This window comes from Scophthalmus maximus, chromosome 16, assembly GCF_022379125.1.
Source record: "Scophthalmus maximus strain ysfricsl-2021 chromosome 16, ASM2237912v1, whole genome shotgun sequence".
In the NCBI taxonomy this organism is placed as follows: domain Eukaryota; kingdom Metazoa; phylum Chordata; class Actinopteri; order Pleuronectiformes; family Scophthalmidae; genus Scophthalmus; species Scophthalmus maximus.
This window is the reverse complement of record NC_061530.1, coordinates 11,767,528-11,785,260: the sequence shown is the minus strand read 5'-3', so window position 1 is coordinate 11,785,260 and position 17,733 is coordinate 11,767,528. Positions and strand designations below refer to the sequence as shown.

The following is a 17,733-nucleotide window of genomic DNA, read 5'->3' as shown; positions in this document are numbered from 1 at the left end:
TACTGAGAAATAACTTTTAATTTGACATTTTGATTTATAATGAATTAAACACATCAGAAATCAAATCTAAATCATTACAGCAAGGTGTTAAGCCCAATATGTGTTTTCTATTAACAATAATAATTAATAATCTTTTATCTTTGCCTCAAAAGTATCTGCGTCAGTGTGCAGCTGCAGAATGCAACATTTTAATATTGCAGTACCATAAATACAGCTCAACATGCAGATGCATCTGATCATGTAAAAGCTTCATCAAAGTTTTGAAAAATGATCTCTCTCAAGAATCTATGTAAATGAGGATAAATGAAAACGAGTGTGTACTATTGTGAACATTTACGTTTAATCTGATAATGTCAGTTGTCTGGCGGCACATGTTTCAGTGTAAAAAAAAAACTTACACCCTTGACTGACAATTGTGCTCAATATGGATGTGCAATTTATGGCTAAAATTGAATTCCATCATGTATTTATCATCCACTATCTCTCCATTATCTGGGCTTTATGCTCTACTCTCTCGGCCTCCCCTCCTCCTCTCGCTGGCATTAAGTTCAAACTTGACACTGATGTTGACTCACTTTGTCACCCCTCGGTGGCTCCCTCTCTCTCTCTCTCTCTCTCTCTCTCTCTCTCTCTCCCTCTCTCTCTCTCTCTACTCTCTCTCCATCCTCCATCGCTTGGAGGACAAGAGTGCCCGCAGACGCATTTCTCTCCAGAGCCCCCCCTCTCCCTCTTTCACTCTCTCTCACCCTGTCTAACTCTCTCCATCTCTGTCCTTTACACACACACACACACACACACACAGTATTGTCAACAAAGCTGGAGAACAAGGGACGTTGGGGGAAGCAGGGGAATAAAGGTCCACAGAAGAGGAGAGTAACACACAGGACCCCTCCACCATTTCACCTGGACACTCGGTAAGTTTGCAAAAAATGTGCCTCCTTTGAGAGCGTTTGCGTGTTTCGCGTTGTGCTGATGTAACTTCTTTCACGCTGACTTCCTTGGGGGCTTTGAGAATCGACTGCGCCACCAACAGTATCTTTAAGTATTTTCTGGAATTAAACGAAAGGCAGATGAATAACTTGTTGTCAAGCGGCTGCTTCATCCAAATGAATGAAGTTTGACCTTTGACATTTTGTTGCTGCAATAGTTGACATTTGACTCCAATTTGAAAAAGACCTGTGTATTCATTTTTGACTCTCTAAAGAGCTAATTTCCAAAAACATGGGAATTTACAATAAGAATAGATGAGAACAGCTTTTATTCATCCCACACTTAGACACATTATTCAGGCAGATAATAATGTTTATGGACATAGTTCAGCTCTTAATGTCTTATACCGTGTGTTTATCATTGGAAAGTTTTACGGGATTTATTGTTCATAAAGCCATTGTATGTGTGCGTGTGTGCACGCTTGTGTGCGTGTGTGTGTGTGATGCCAGTTTGTGATAAATGCAGTGTCTTCTCATGCATATGTATGTGTGCACGCACGCTCCGGCTTACCAGCAAATAGAGAGCGAAAAGCAAGTAGCATGATCAGAGTGGGTTCTAATGTACCTTTGTTCCCCACGGTATACCAGCATACCAATGTATAACACACACACGTAAAGACAGCGCACACATAACTAACTCCATTTCTGTCTGTCATCATGAGGCTAATTCACCACAATGCCGACCATGTGTGAACTCATGCGATATGAACCCCTCCTTCTTCATCTTCTTTCCCTTCGTCACTCGTACCCCCCCCCCTTCCAGAGAGAGGGAGCTGAGGATTGAAGGAGGAAGAGAGGAGCCAAAGGTGACAGTAAACAGGGACGGACACGCACAGGACAGGACTCCTTCACTTCTCTTCATGGTGTTTTGGACACTCTTGGCATGTATGAGAAGTTAACCATGCTGAACCTGCAGAGCGGCTCTAACTGGAGTGGGCCTAACAACTGGTATCATGACCCCACCGGAGTTCAGACACAACACAGCACAGGTGAGGGGGTGATTTTAAACACATGTCAGTGCTCAGAAATAATCAGTTAAGTGTCAACAAATATTAAACCACAGGGAGATTAGCAGCAGCTACGGCACTGTCGCACCGACTTGTTGTCGGTTCAAACAAGCATTAATCTCCCAATCCGTGATGCATCCTTGGGGGCATTTTATTGGCAATCACACGTCTCTTTTGTCACCTTCCTCTCTGCCAGTGTCTGAGGGCTGTCTGCTGGACACGGAAGGGAGCATGGGGGGAGAGGCAGGGGGAGGAGGAGCGGGCCGAGGGGGAGGTGTCCCCGTGGAGCGGGACGAGGGCGAAGAGTCTCAGCTGAGGCTGCAGCTCAAGAGGAAGCTGCAGAGGAACCGGACCAGCTTCACACAGGAGCAGATCGAGGCTCTGGAGAAAGGTCAGGCCATGCAAGCACGCACAGCACCCGCTCCTCGCTTTGCAGCCAATCGCTGGCCTCCAGAGTCATGTGTCGTGACGCAGCTTTTTGGTAAATGGCAGAGGACATGCATTTGACAATATGAGCATTCTTTAAGGACATGATTTTTATCAGTCCCTGCAAAGGACATCAAGCATGACCACTTCCAGATTCAAATTCTCCAGAATCTTAACTCCAAATAGTCTCAGAGCCTCAGGCAGCATGTACAGCAGAGTTTTGATAATGCATCATTGTGGTTGCATTATGCAGTGAGATCTGGCCCTGATAGCCTGACATCCACGGCGAGGGATCAGAAAGCCACCCTTGACTGGATATGGCTGCAGCAGGCCCTTGAGCTAAATAAGGACGCAATGTCCACTGTGCAGCCGAGTGGAAACGTATCACTGTGGTCACTCCGTGCAAATGACATTAATGAGGTACACTGACCTCAGTGCATGGCCACGGCACAATAACAATCATGTGTTGACACAGACGCCAATTATAACCAAGCCAATTATAACAATTTGTGAGACGGACCTAATTCCTCGGATTTTTATCTTTGTGCACAATGGATTCATGAACCTTGTGTTTACCATTGTGAACTTTAGTGTCACGTCATTTTCAGCTACGTGTTCATCTTATATTCTCAACAATATAAAAAAATATAGTTACACATCCTGCTGCCATTTTTTTCATGTAACCACATCAGTTTCAAACGAATCATTAAGTGATGTATTGTTGTGGTTTCTCTGTCGACGTGTTATTGACATGCTGAACAAATGTTAAGCATCACAGGTGCCGACAGTTCAATCTATGAGAGACGTCTCTGTTACGGGACTTGAAACTTCAGAGTGCATCGGAATGACTCATGCTGTCCGTTAAAGGGAGAGGCATATTCACGTTTCGACTTGTCAACAACAAAAATGTCAGCAGTTTGTCAACTACAAATGAGCTGCCACAATGAGAAATGATACTCTGCTACAGAGAATTTCTTTTGATATGAATACACTGGTGTTCAAGCAACTATAACATGAAGGATTAATTTACGGACTCTGTTATCTGTTATATATTGTGCAGTAAGTCTGTATACCAGCTATTACTGTTGATTTTCATAAAAAAAAAAAATGATGATAAAATTAAAACCTCTCTGGATTTTTCCCTGGTTTAGTTTTAGACAGTCTACTTTGAAATTAAGCGCTTAGGCAGCTTTTCAACTTGAATCCTTTCATTTGAACTTTCTACATGTTCCATAATGATAAATAATTTACACAAAGTGCAACAGATAAATATTTCAAACATGGTCGTAAGGATACATCTCAGCTTCCTTGATTTGTATATATGTCATTGAGAGATAATGAGTCTTGCTGATACTAAGCAGTGATTACCTGATTAGCAGGGAAATATCTACCCAAAAAATGAGATTGCAGATGATTGATAGGTCATTAATAATCATTTTCATTTAAATGTAAGCAAAGCAGGAATTTTCTTTTCATATAAATAGAAAGAAGCAAAGATGAATTCAGAATATCATGACGGGTTATCAGACGAGCTACTCTCCAGCAGTCCTGTCATCCTTGATGAAGACTCTTACTGTGTGTTTGACATTGGTTCATATTTTCACAGAGTTTGAAAGGACACATTACCCAGATGTCTTTGCGAGGGAGAGATTGGCGAACAAGATCGATTTGCCAGAGGCAAGGATACAGGTAAGGAACATTTCATTCAACTTGTGACAACATGCAATAATCTATTTAAAAAAATAAAAAAGGTATCTTCTCATTTACTCCTACACGATAAACAGGCCTGACAGAAGTCTTTGATTCACAGGTGTGGTTCTCAAATCGGAGAGCCAAGTGGAGGAGGGAGGAGAAGCTGCGCAACCAAAGGAGGTCAGGGGGTGTGACTTCCTGTTCACAGAGTCAAGCACCTCTGACCACTTCCTTCAACACATCCGTCTATCATCAGCAGCACGGCAGCAGTTCAGGTAAACACCTGCTTACTGCACAATGCCGTCTAATTATTTTTCTTTTCTACACCATACTATATATTCACTGGTAATGCAACATCTGGTCTCTATGATTTATATAATTGGTGACAGAAATATGTATATTACTAGTTTATTAAAAACTAGTAATATACTAGTGTGTGTGGGTGTGTGTGTGTGTGTGTGTGTGTGTGTGGGTGTGTGTGTGTGTGTTTGTGTGGGTGTGTGTGGGTGGTTGGTTGTGTGTGTTTGTGGGTGGTTGGGGGTGTGCGTGTGTGCTCACCATCTCACTTTGTGTGTGTCTCTCCCCAGGGTCCATGTTGAGTCAGGCTGAGTCGTCCCTGCCCAGCTACAGCTCCCTGTCAGTTTTCTCATCTGGAGTCCAGGTTAGACTTTTATCCTTCATCAGCACCTTTCAAACTTTAACAAAACAGGTCGTAATCATCATCATCATCATCATCATCATCATCATCATCATCATCATCATCACCACAGAGAAGAACCAGTTTATTATCTTCTACATGTCAAGGGTTTAAAATGTACAAAAAATGAATAAGTTATTAATTGCATATATTTATAATACTATTCTAAATGATAATATGATAATATTGATAATATTATTGAAGTAATTATATATACATATATACATATATGTATATTACAAAAATACAAAATGGATTTTTCTTTACACATTTCTAACAACAGTAATATATTCACAATACATAATGCTGCAACAACTACTTTAGAGATTTATCTGCAACTATTGAGATAATCAATTCATTTTTCAAGCAAACGGTAAATTAAATGTCTTTAAATCTCAGAATTCTGGTGGGAAAAGTTCACTGCTTTTTTAAAATATATATTTGACAAATCTATTAATTTGAGAAAAAATATAGCAGCCCTATGAATTATACAGTAATTTTAAGTATGGTATTTATCTTATTTTATTCTCTCTCAAATTTTGATTGTGATAAAGCTGTCCCATTTGAGGAGTAATATTGCCATCTGGTCTTCGTCCTGTTGGTGAAATTAAGAAACAGCTCATTACAATGGAGATGCTTGTGCAGTGAGAATGTTGGGTTTTAGGCAGAGAACAATATCAAATACTAAATATAATATAATCAGTTCATCAAGCAGATTCTTCAAAGTGTAGCATCTGTGGGGTCTAAGGTTAGAATGAATTGTATAAGTATGATCGTTAAACTGGGGACCCTTTTGACAGAGGCAGCATTTGGAGCATTGTCCTCGATGTGGAACAAACAAGCGCATGTCTGGATGTCTTGATGTTGCTGTCTTGATTGCAGAGATGCTTGAACTTTAAAAATGGATACTCCTATCGCTTGAGCACTCCAGCTCCTCCATGTGGTTAACCTGACGCCGTGCTGCCACTCCCTTAAACTGCCCTACAGCACATAGTGTAGCATACAGAAACATGGTTGTCCACAACAATATAATAGTTTTTTCTCATCTTAATATACTGCCCCCCACCCCCCCCCCGTGTACACTCCCAGTCTATTTCTCCCCAGTCGGCCTCTTCCTACTCCTGCATGTTACCTCCATCCCCCTCTGCCCCGCGCAGCTTTGACTCATCGGCGTACTCCTCCCCTCATCTGCAGACTCCACCCTCGACTAACTCCAACACTGGTGAGTGTTTCTGAGGTAGTTGTGGCTTCATTCATGTCTGTATCTTTCTGTATCTTGCCATCTAGCTGGTTAAACCACAAACTGACTAACTGTTTCTCTTTTTTCTTCTCCCTCTCTCATTCAGGGCTCATATCGCCTGGCATTTCAGTGCCGGTCCAGGTCCCAGGAACTGAGCAGCAGAGCATGAGTCAGAACCTGGGTCAGTACTGGGCCAGATTACAGTGAGCAACAGACATAGCAAAAGAAGAAGGAAAAAAAGGGCATGTACAAAAAAAAAGGAAGAAAACAATATGGGGTTTTAAAGGAGCACAGGTCTGAGTTGAAGGGGGGTCTCGATGAGTTGCAGACCCCAAAAATGCATTTAATGTTTACAAATTCAGCCAAGAGCAGCTTTGGTTGCACTTGACAGGACTCTGGTCATACTGGTATTTGCTTAGTATTATCAGGTTGCACATTGTTTTTGATTAGCATGTCAATCATAGCAGAAGAGTGATAAGTAACAAGTGCTCTTTTTGGAATTATTTTTTTTAGAGAAATACATTTGGACCCTTCAATGGTTTTGGCACATTTTGTGATGTCAAACATTTTGGCTTTTTACAAATTAACACACACAAAAAAAATCAGGGACAAAGAGTGGACACCTGCCTCAATCTATAAATGCACCATGAGATGTGGATAGAAGCTAAGAAAAGTCCGTGTCTGGCCTTTTGTGCTTAGCTTATGTGGTAGAAAACTGCTTCAAGGTTTGAATTATCAAAGTTCATTTAGAAAAGTAAAAAAAAACTGTAGCCTTGAACTTTTTAAATGATTAAAAGTGACACATGGCTTGGTTCAGATAAGATTCAGTGGTACTAAGATTCAGTGGTACTAAGTAAATGCCAGCAGATTTCTGTGTTGTGAGGTGTAACCACAGTTTCTTGTTACTTGAGCAGCTTAATGATAATAGTGATAGCAAGCTTGTTCCCTAATCATAAGCTGTGTGAAGCTGCTGTGAAGATTTTAGACTTGCTTATGGCAATCACTTTTACTAGAACTTAAAAACTTACCATGAGAAATACTGCCAGCAAGGTTACACTGAGACTCAGACTGCATATTTTTGTACAGACATCTGTGTAGGATGAACATAACTGGAATATTGTCAGATATTATTAGAGGGAAGAATGTAGCATGCTGTGGACTCAGACCATCCTCAAAGCACAAGTTTCATTTGTCATCAAGGATTAATAGGGATGCACCATATCCCTGTCAGATATTGTCTGATACTAGGCCAAACATTAAAAAAAAAAAAATTTAGATCATGTACAGGTGTTACAGATTTTTGCCAAAAACTACTGTAAAGCAATTTAATTTTTATTAATTTCATATATATGAGGATGTCTGGTTTTTTATCCAACGTATGAAAAACCAATTGTCTCAATTAGAGACCTTTTTGGCGTAATACTTATCATCAAGCGTACCAGTATTAGAAGTGATTTTATACATCACTTGTGAAACATATCCATCAGCCAGTGACAATCAAGCATCACAACACACAAAACAAAACAAAACTTGAGAGACTGACAATCAAAGCTGGAGGTAGAGGAGATCAACATGTTAAAAAATAAACTGTGAAATTATTGCCACACTGTTCATACAATAGCAAGGACTTTATCAACTGTGCATGACCAAAACAAGCCGCTATAGACAATCAGCTACTTGCAGAAATGAATCAAGTATTGTACAAAAACTATTACTGTAATTTTCAGGGTTTTAACCCCTGCTCACTTTCCTCTGACTGTTTTGTTGATGCATCTCAGTTTGATCTCATATGAAATGTCTTTCAACTCTTATTTATTTGTGTTTTCACTCGTTCACATAAGTCCTCCGTGTTGTTTTCGGTTGTCGTTGCGTGTTGTATTAGCATTGTATAGCTACCAAGAGTCAACCCTTTTGTGAAGGCCTTGGATCCCTTTGATGAAAATAAAGCTGTGTGTAATGGAAATAAACCCAAAGGTCTTGATACGTGATGTCATATTTCCAGCGAGTCCTCCAACTATGAGGACATTCTCCGTTTATACATTTTACTCACCGTCCGTGTGGTTCAAGAAAGCAAAAGGTCAAAGATTCAACATGATAGTTTGTGTACGTACCGTGTAAGTGTTGTGTTTACAACTTGTTTCGGCTGACCCTCAGTGCCCAAGGAAATCAGTTACAGCATCGTTGAGATATTCCATTTGTTAAAGATGAAGAATAATTGTAATAATAACTTTGGTTAATATGATGTAGGCATACCTGCCGGCCACACTGTTAAAGCCAACCGGCATATAAATAACAAACATCAGGGCTCACTTTCACAGACAGTTCACTGAGTGTCTCCCATCTCAGAGCCACTCAAGTCAAAGTTCAGAATTCGTTAAACCTGCTTCCTACAAGCAGTATTTACTGTACATGTGCTTGCAGAGGAGGGAGACAATCCAGTGCTCGAAACGATATCTACTCGCCCTCACCCAGCAACAATGAAGCATCTCGCATGATCCCAACTACTAAATGCTCAGCAGCTAAAAGACTTCAATGATTTATTTTCCACCGATGCAGCAAGCGGAAGTGGACATGGCGGAATCTGGACAACCATTAGCAGGGCAGCATTTTGTGCTAATGGCATGACTCACTAGGGCCCTGGAGGATGGACAGAAATTAAAGAAGGAAGAGGAGGGGCAAAGGAGGAGGGAGAGAGAGAGAGGAAAAGATAATACCAGGGATAATTTGCAGCGAACGTGAACACGCAGACCCACAGACATGGGGCTCTAAGTTGCTATATGAGACGCCAGGGCACTCTCGCTTACGGCAATGTCATCTATTTCCCTGGCAAACAATGTGCAACCTACATTTGAAATTAAAATTGTAAACTGCACTTTAAGTTTTATATTTGAATGTCTCGATTTGAGCTAATTTCTTCTTTACATTTTTAAATCTTTTGTTAAATAATAATATTTAATATTCAATATCAATATTTAAAAAAACAGGTAATGATAACAGTGACGTGAAGAATCTATACCGTGCTTTTCAGTGAGCACAAACCCAACAGCAATGCAAACATTTTCTCCCACACAATAATCATCAGCTTAATTATAATACCGTGTATGTATGTAGTATACTAAAATATTGATGAAAAGCATGAAGTGGCTGACACGGGGACTTTTGACTTTAATATGGGGGCAGCAGCAAGAGAAAAGAGGATGTGACATATGTTATGTGATGTATTTTAATACCTAGGCAATTTAGTCACACATAAAGAAAACTAAAAATAGGGTGCCAGAGTTCTTTGAAAACTAAACACGTCAGACATATCTTTGACATTCCTAGTTACTTCTCAGCCACTGAAACAGACATAACTGCAAAACACAGTTTCCATCAGCCCAGCTGGTTTGCTGGTACAGCTTTATCGAGCGTGATACTTGCTTTGTCTTTATAGCTCCTTAAATCATGAGGACGATTCCCTTAATAAACAGTTTGGCTGGTTTTCCTCATATCGTTGTGGTAGAGAGTTTTCCGGTGAAATTAACTATAACCTCCAAAGATAACCTGCAAGGTTCCCCATGCATCAGTTTAAGGGCCACTTCACTCTGATATATATGGTGATGTCAGCAGGAGACACTGCATTTCAACAGTTATCCTGATGGTACACAACTTCACATGGTCGTGTTGTTATGAACCAGCAGCCGGAGGTGTTGATATTTGTAAAAGTACTGTAAGCTTAAAACCTCTCTCTCAGCCTGGTCTTATAAATGTATTTCTTATTATTTCATTCACTTCTTTTATTGCATCTTTGTTGTAAATGATGTCATTCTATGTTACCCTTTTGAAATATTATTATTATAGCCTATTTTTATTCCCGTTTAATTGATTTTTTTTCCTTCTATTTGTTTGATCTTTTTTTTTTCCTTTTCTATTTTTCTAATATTTAGTATTGTCTTTTAAAATCTATTGTACTTCATCGACCACATTTGTATTTGTGCTGCCATATTTTCGGCTCATCAGTAAACTCGTGAAGCACTCGGAACCGCAGGTCTCTATACGAATAAAGTTTGGTTGATTGACAATACCAAGAGGAGCAACGCGCACCGGTCCACCGAGCCTTGTTGGGTCAGTGCCATGCGCGCGTCAGCTGCGTAATGCGGACGCACGGGCCGAGTTCGTGGATGAAGAGAGAGAGTGAACGATCGGCTGCTGTCCTCTCGTGTACGAGGGAGGAGACATCTGTAGGCGGGGGGAGCCGACCGATCGATCAGCCCAGCCTAGTCCCGGGAGAGTGGACAATCAGAAGAGAAACAACGGTGAGCTGTGTCCCGTGTCCTCACTCTGGGTTGGTTTGGATGAAGACGCAGAAATTACAAACGAGAAAAAAATGTCTCCTGTTCACTCCAGATGATACAGCGAGTGTTTTTCTTAACAATGCAGCGGGGTTTCTTTTGCAGTGACAACGATGGAGCTGGGTCTTATGCTGTGGATGTTCCTGACCCTAACGGGAAGCACACCAGCAGTGGGGGAACAGTACAGCAGAGCGGTGGTGAGTAGAACAATTACTATTAGAGAGATAACGAAAAACTTCCCTTTGATTTAGCCTCGATTCTGTATGCTGATTTGTATCACTTTGTTGACTGAGATTTCTCTTTAAAATTGAGATAATTTAATATTTAATTTAATAATGATGATCAATTTAATCACAAATGTATTCATATCCAATTAGGTTTTGGTAAAAAAAAAAAAGTCACTTGTAAATGTGAAGGTTTGTTGGCACGTGTCTTTAAACCAGACAGGCTCTCAGGCTTTTCTCTGGTTGATAAGAGACGGGTCTCATATTGAGGAAATGACATTGGCAAAGAGGGTGGAAGGTGCACATGAGGCACAGATGACCCACAAGGTCAAAAAAAACAACTGTGTGGGGGTTGTTGTTGTTTTTTCAAATGTAGATGCTTCTTTACTGAATCTGCTTAAGAAAAATTCGTCTCACGAATATGACATTCAGTTTTTGCAGTGAATACAGTACACATATATGTACAAATGATATTATTATAAACTGTCACCAGCGGATTGGGAGTGGCAAGCCTGGAGACCACAAAAAGCTAAATACTTAGGAAATGTGTGAGCCTCACGTACTTCCTCTAAACACAACTTAGTTTTACACAACTTTGCACGTATGACCATATGGTGTGGGACGTGTATGAAAAAAAAGTTTCACTTCTGCCAAGGCATCATGTTTATTTTGCATTTTGTACGATGCGTGTTGTCAAGATCCACAAAAATGTGTGGGTTCAGTGTAACAGTTTCCGGTGCTGCAATATTAGTTTGACAAAACTGATATAAGAAAATCAACCCCTTTCACTCTGGTGTGGGAAATGAAGATACTAAATATATGAATAATCTCATTTATCTCAGGGATGGATGAATGGATGAATGAGAATCCCCACATGTTTTGCGGTGCAAAACCCACAGAAAGATAACTGTTGATGTAGTAGACAACACCTTTTACTCTCAAGTGCAACTGAGGTAGAAGGGTGGAGGCAGTGCAGGAGGAAGTGCAGGTTTCTAAATCACTTTTAAGAAACAGTTTTTGCTTGTTTCAACACAGACGTGTGCTCATTTCAACCGCCAAACATTCTCTGCTCAGTTTTTTTGTTGTATGCAAATTGCTAATGGTACATAACATTTACTCAATCAAGTAACTCCCTCAAAAAGGACAGGATCCTAATTTAAAATTTCCTTGTATTCTGTCCAGGATTGGTTGAGCCGGTATGGTTACCTCCCTCCTCCTGACCCAAGGACAAGTAAGCTGCAGACCAAGGAGGGGATCGAAAAAGCTATCAAGGTCATGCAGAGATTTGGGGGAGTCCAGGAAACCGGGGTGCTTGGTAACAACTCCTTAACCACTATCAAACCATTATATATATATATATATATATATATATATATATATGTGTGTGTATGCAGGATTACATTTTACATGTCTTGGGTCCCATGAGGTGTTCTTTAGTTTCAACATCCAATATGTGATCAAATCTCTTTCAGACAGCGAAACCATCAAACTCATGTCAACACCACGGTGCTCGCTTCCTGATATTGTTGGGAGTGAGGACATGCTGAAAAGGAGGAGGAGGAGGAAAAGATACGCTCTGTCGGGCCTTAAGTGGGATAAGACAGACCTCACATGGAGGTCTGTCATGTCACTGCTTAGTTTTATCACTTCTCTGTATGAATAATAGTGATCTGTGTAACATACACGAATGGGTTATTGCTTCTTGCCGTGAAGATTACAGGCATCATTTTTTCCTGTTTTGAATCTCTGCAAACACTTTGAAAAAAAAGCAAATATCACCATATTATGCTTTAACCTTGGATAAAACAGAACAAATAATACAATTTTCAAAAACTTAAATATCGTTTTAAGTTGTAGACATTTCCTCCCGTTGATGACTAAGTCTCAATGAAATTTTGAGCGTGTGGTGTGTAATAAAATTGTATTTCAGAGAAGGGGTAAACAATAACCTCACAAACGAATCCCAGAAGACAGATCTATGGGATTATTGAAACATAACAGTCTACAACTTTGCTATAATACAAACTCTCTTGTTGTCTGCAGTATCCACAGCTACCCATCGCCCGTCCTCTCACCCAGGCTTCCTAATGATTTGGTGGAGAATATCCTGACTCACGCCTTCAAAGCCTGGAGTGACCAGGCCCCATTTAGGTTCCGTCGGCTGCCGAGTGACAGCAGGGGGACTGCCGCCGGAGGGGACATCAGAGTGTCTTTTTCCCGCTTGCTGCATGAAGATGGGTACCCGTTTGACGGGAAGGGTGGCACCCTGGCCCACGCCTTCTTCCCTGGCAAGGATGAAGTGGCGGGTGACACACACTTTGATGATGATGAGAGCTGGAGCTACGGAGGTATTTACTGAACATAATCGTGATAGATGGGACTATGGCTAGAGGACATGTCCTACCTTAGACGTATAGAATGTAAAGAGTGAGTAATCTATAGTAATAAAAGACTTTTTGGCGAGTAGAAACAAAAAGAAGACATCATTTCTGTGGCATCAAATCATCAGTTTGTTCTTCTTTGTGATCCAGAAACACTTTTGCTTCACACATCCTCAGGCGGCAGCAGCAGCAGCACAGACTTGTTCACAGTTGCAGTGCATGAGTTTGGCCACGCGCTGGGCCTGTCCCATTCCTCCGCCGACCCATCCATTATGAGGCCATACTACCAGGGTGCTGTGGAGGACATTTCCAACTACCAGCTGCCCCTGGATGACAGGCTGGCTATCCAGCAGGTCTACGGTCAGTGACCGGTCGAACTGCAGAATCGCAAGCTTACGTCTGTTATATTTATTACTATTATCACCCACATAATGTGTGGATATGTTGTGTGTTTGTCTGATAAGAAATCATCTGAGGAAACAGTAGGGTAGCTAGCAGCTCTGTAAGGCTCTAAGGCACAGCAGGGATTTGAGTTAAGTGCTAAAAGTCAACATGCTCCCAGTGACAATGTAGATGCTGATGAATTGCAAGCATGATAGTTACATGTATGTTTGCATGCTAACTTATCAAACGCAAAAATTAGGACAAAGCAAAGAGTCAGCTAATAGCTGAGTCTGGTGGATATGTCATTGATTTTGCAACTATTTTGTCACAAATCAATGTTTTGGAATCACCAAAGTCAGTAGGTTCCATTATGTTGGAACTATGCATGTCTGTACCACATTTCATGGCAAACCATTCCAGTAGTTATTACAATGTTAAGGCTTGACTGAAGTGGTAGACCGACAGAACAACATTGTCATCCAATACCACAAGCGTGACTAAGTCACCCTGAATTCCCGTGTGGTCTTTCACCTTGTCCACAACTATCCACGTGAGCATGGCCACTGGTTTATGGTAGACAATGTTCAAAATGTCTCTGACAATAACTTATTGTTTATTAGAAATTTGGTCTTATTATAAGGTTACATTTAAAAAAAAAATCCTAAAGGTTTGTTTTACAATATCTACTTCAAGTGTGTTATTTCATAGTTTAAAATAGCATTCCACAAAGGAGAAAAGGTCCATGCAAACACCAATAAAATGGCCAAACATTCCTTCTGATACTTAAATCCTCTGGTACTATGTGTGTAAGGTGCAGTCACGTACAGGGTATTTCATTAAACTGTTTCCTTCCATGTCTTCAAAAGAACAGTGTTCGCATCCTGTTCATCAAACTCCCTTTGCTACTGACAAGGATGTGGTTTGCTTGCATTTTTTTTGTGTGTGCAGTAATTTATTGCGTTGCCTCCTTATCACCATTCTGTTTTAGGTCGGAAGGATGGTGGGCCACCAGGTGGTGTTGATCCTGACCTCCCACACCTGCCCAGTCCACCTCCTCCAAAACCAACACAGCCGTGAGTACAGCCAAAAACCAACGAATACCACTGTACATCAGACAATAAGCACTCATCATTTGCTTTTACAAACTATCTATATAATATAAATGCACTCACGAGCAAATGCATGCTGCCTAATTTAAGACCACTGATGCAGATAAAAGCCTTCTGATTGAGCCTTACTATAGCAGTATTTTGTCTTGTTGCACCCTCTAGTGATGTCTTTAGCACACTGCATCCTAATAAATACAGTTAGACTAGAGTTTTAACTGACATTTTCCATCCAGTTCTGAGCCCTCCTTCCATGAGCGCTGTCAGGGAGGTTTTGATGCAGTGGCGAATATCAGGGGAGAAGTATTCTTTTTTAAAGGTGAGTTGAAACCATCCATAACACAGAAGTGAATTTCACTAAATTAAGATGTCCATCAGAGTCCCCAAAATCATTATTAATTTGCTACATTGTTTATGTAAGAAGAAGATATTCAGAATTGGACAATATTTTAGTTTCATACCTAGTGACGGTGATCTCATTTATCATTAAAAATGTGCTTGAATGTACAACGACACGCTGGTCCAGTTGGTGACATGTTCACTCTATTATCTCGGAAAGGTGCACAATTCTGGAGAACTAAGCGAGACGGGTCTTTACTGTCCCTCAATCCGGCTCAGATAATAAACTTCTGGATCGGGCTGCCGCCAGGAACAAAGAGGGTTGACGCAGTGTATGAGAGGAGAAGTGACAGCAGCATCATCTTCTTTATAGGTAAGAAAGGAAGGTAATTAGCAATAAACACAGAGCACAACTAAGATTGATAGTAATGATTATTTTGCTGTTATTATTTGGTCATAACCTTAAGTGTTTGACAAATTTAAATTTCACTGGATGAAAAGTCCGTTCTTGCTAGTCAGTCAGTTATTCTTGAGAGGATAAAGTCTGCACTAACTTTCTTTAGTGGCAATGGTAGTAGATGGATTAATATTTCAGTCAAAGTGGTGGACAGACGGATCAACAAACCATATCTTTGTTTTAGATTTTTTTCAATCTGTTTTGGTGTTATGTCCTAAAAAACACTGACCATGTTAATTAACTGCTGCACTGTCCAATGTGTTTGACCCCCAAACTATCCAGGATCTCAGTACTGGGTCTTCAAAGACACAAATGTCATGGATGGTTATCCTCGGCCCCTGTCTGAATGGGGCATGAAGACCAAGAATGGGGTGTTGGTGGACAGGGTGGATGCCGCCTTTATCTGGGCCCATAACGGCAAGACCTACCTGTTTAGCAGTGGGGAGTTTTGGAGGTTTGACGAGAGCCGTAAAGGTGAACAGTTGAACAGTAAGCCGGATCCGGGCTACCCACGGGACAACAGCCTCTGGGCAGGAGTGCCCTCCGACATGGATGACATAATCAGCTGGGGAGAAGGTAATGTCACAAATATGTGATGAATTCCACCAACGCCAAATAAACAAAAGCAAAGGGAAGGGTGATGACATTTTTAAACATGTACATGGAAACTACTGCAAAGTATGAAGGGTTGTCAAAACAATGATAGACATCTGATTGAAGTCAAGATAAAGCTAAACATCACAATCAACTGACTGACTGGAGGAACAGTACAGTCAAATATGAAAACTACACTGAAGCTTAGACATGACACCTGTGACTTTTGTGCACAGGAAATTCCCCCAGGAATGAATGTGAAATGACTACCAGATAAATGCCTTTTCATACTTTTACATTTAGCAACGAGCTTACTTTAAACCAGTAAAGATGCCTGTGGATCTTTCTTACAAACAAACAAAAGCTACGTTTACATTTAGTTTCTAACCACAACCACACTATATCATCCTTGAGCCTGAACAGATGTGTTGAATTAATCCTTCATTGCCTTTGTTGGAACATTGCTAAGGTTCCTTTGTGTGTTACGCACACCTGCAGATCAGTGGAGGGGTGGTGTCCATTGGCAAGACTGTTGCTGTTTGTATCTCACCAACCAGAGATACAAAAAGGAACTCACTCATAAAACTTTGCCCATGTTTTTTATTTATGGCAATGTCCATCCAATTTTCATGGTCAGATGTTCAAAAATAACTTGAAAAGTAAGCAGTAACTAGATAGAGCTGACAGATGAATGCAGAGGAGTGCAATGTACAATATTTGCCCCTGAAATTTAGTGGGGCGGAATTATTAAGTAGCAGAAAGTGAAAATAGAAGTAAAGTAAAGGTTTGTCAATAACTTTCTAATGCTTTTGTTTAACGTTGCTATCCTAGTTTGCTGGCTATTCATCTATTCGTTGTGTGAAAAACAATCATCACACAATGTTTCTACTTCTCTTTAGGGGATGCCTACTTCTTCAAGGACAACCTCTACTGGGTATTAAAGAACGGAGGACTGAACCAAGATGGCGTCACTCCTAAATCCATCGCTGTGGACTGGCTCAGATGTGCCGCTCCACCTTTAACTTCCACCAGTCCTCGAATCCCGAAGGAGTGCAACTGTAACTTAAGGGGATCATCTTCATTTCTAAGAAGCACCTGGGTCCTCTTGATCTCTGTTTTATTGGTGATTAATGAGTTTATTAGAAAATAGAAATGTGAGTTTGTAATTTTTTTATGCTTGTAGGGGGAGGCTGCAGGGGGTTGTAATACAAGTCTTCAATCAAATGGAATTAATTTTAATATGACTGATGATATTTTAGTTTTTCTTGTTTTCATGCTATTATATTTTATTTTCAGGGGTTTTCTTACATGTTCAAAAGTAAATACAGAAAGATAATATTACACATTAATATGGGGCTCTTCACATCCTTATATACTCTCTCCAGTACATTACAATCCACTAGCTGGTTTAAAATAACATACTCGCTTCATAAAAAATCCTGTTATTTATTCCTTATATTTTAGTGAAAGGTATACATAAAATAGGCTTTTTATCAAGCTAGTGTATGTTATTTGAAACCAGCTTGTGGGTTACTACTGTAAATATTTTGACTTATTAGAACAGACTGTAGATCGTTGAAATTAGGCAGTTTTGCATCTTCCTTCCACCCTGCTATAGACTGTCACCTCCTTCTTATTAGATAACACGCAGCCCATAAATGAGAATGTATGGAAAACATTTCTTTCAAACCAATAGCTGTTTGATTCGGGACAAATCTACCATGTCAGAATTCATGCACTACAACACTAAGTATACTAAGTACTACACATGAATGTACTGACTTAAGTGTCCAATATGTAAAACAGCAATACATACACCCAGTGACAAGCTGGAAATAACTCAAGTTGATATGCATTGACACACTC

The 17,733-nt window shown here is 40.4% G+C and overlaps 2 protein-coding genes across 5 annotated transcripts; both read left to right on the top strand.

The window, feature by feature from the left end:
* Positions 1–656: 656 nt before the first annotated feature.
* Positions 657–8,032, top strand: pax10 (paired box 10). 3 transcript variants are annotated; one of them, XM_047327860.1, is made up of 8 exons: positions 668–914; positions 1,753–1,978; positions 2,193–2,477; positions 4,029–4,111; positions 4,233–4,389; positions 4,702–4,775; positions 5,901–6,033; positions 6,158–8,032. In XM_047327860.1, the coding sequence occupies exons 2-8, from the start codon at positions 1,873–1,875 to the stop codon at positions 6,256–6,258; spliced, it is 939 nt and encodes a 312-aa protein (XP_047183816.1). In that variant the 5' UTR covers positions 668–914; positions 1,753–1,872; the 3' UTR covers positions 6,259–8,032. The 3 variants fall into 3 exon arrangements, 2 of the variants coding, with proteins under 2 accessions (XP_047183816.1, XP_035468191.1); XM_035612298.2 differs by having other exon boundaries at positions 670–914; positions 2,193–2,387; XR_004785618.2 differs by lacking the exon at positions 6,158–8,032 and having other exon boundaries at positions 657–914; positions 4,233–4,459.
* A 2,165-nt stretch (positions 8,033–10,197) lies between these two features.
* mmp25b (matrix metallopeptidase 25b) lies at positions 10,198–17,216 on the top strand. Of its 2 annotated transcripts, none has more exons than XM_035612788.2 (11): positions 10,198–10,346; positions 10,488–10,579; positions 11,789–11,921; positions 12,079–12,223; positions 12,650–12,954; positions 13,165–13,347; positions 14,360–14,444; positions 14,714–14,796; positions 15,037–15,189; positions 15,556–15,849; positions 16,767–17,216. In XM_035612788.2, exons 2-11 carry the CDS (start codon positions 10,496–10,498, stop codon positions 17,015–17,017), a joined length of 1,716 nt encoding a protein of 571 aa, XP_035468681.2. In that variant the 5' UTR covers positions 10,198–10,346; positions 10,488–10,495; the 3' UTR covers positions 17,018–17,216. The 2 variants fall into 2 exon arrangements, with proteins under 2 accessions (XP_035468681.2, XP_035468680.2); XM_035612787.2 differs by having other exon boundaries at positions 10,229–10,375.
* Positions 17,217–17,733: the final 517 nt, after the last annotated feature.

Excerpts from the sequence above, each read along its gene's own strand:
- mmp25b (XM_035612788.2), top strand. The coding sequence starts at position 10,496 with ATGGAGCTGGGTCTTATGCTGTGGATGTTCCTGACCCTAACGGGAAGC. Across the intron at positions 12,955-13,164 it reads TGAGAGCTGGAGCTACGGAG|GCGGCAGCAGCAGCAGCACA; the intron begins GTATTTACTGAA and ends ACACATCCTCAG. Across the intron at positions 15,850-16,766 it reads CATAATCAGCTGGGGAGAAG|GGGATGCCTACTTCTTCAAG; the intron begins GTAATGTCACAA and ends ACTTCTCTTTAG.
- pax10 (XM_047327860.1), top strand. The coding sequence starts at position 1,873 with ATGTATGAGAAGTTAACCATGCTGAACCTGCAGAGCGGCTCTAACTGG. Across the intron at positions 1,979-2,192 it reads TCAGACACAACACAGCACAG|TGTCTGAGGGCTGTCTGCTG; the intron begins GTGAGGGGGTGA and ends CCTCTCTGCCAG. Across the intron at positions 4,776-5,900 it reads TTTTCTCATCTGGAGTCCAG|TCTATTTCTCCCCAGTCGGC; the intron begins GTTAGACTTTTA and ends GTACACTCCCAG.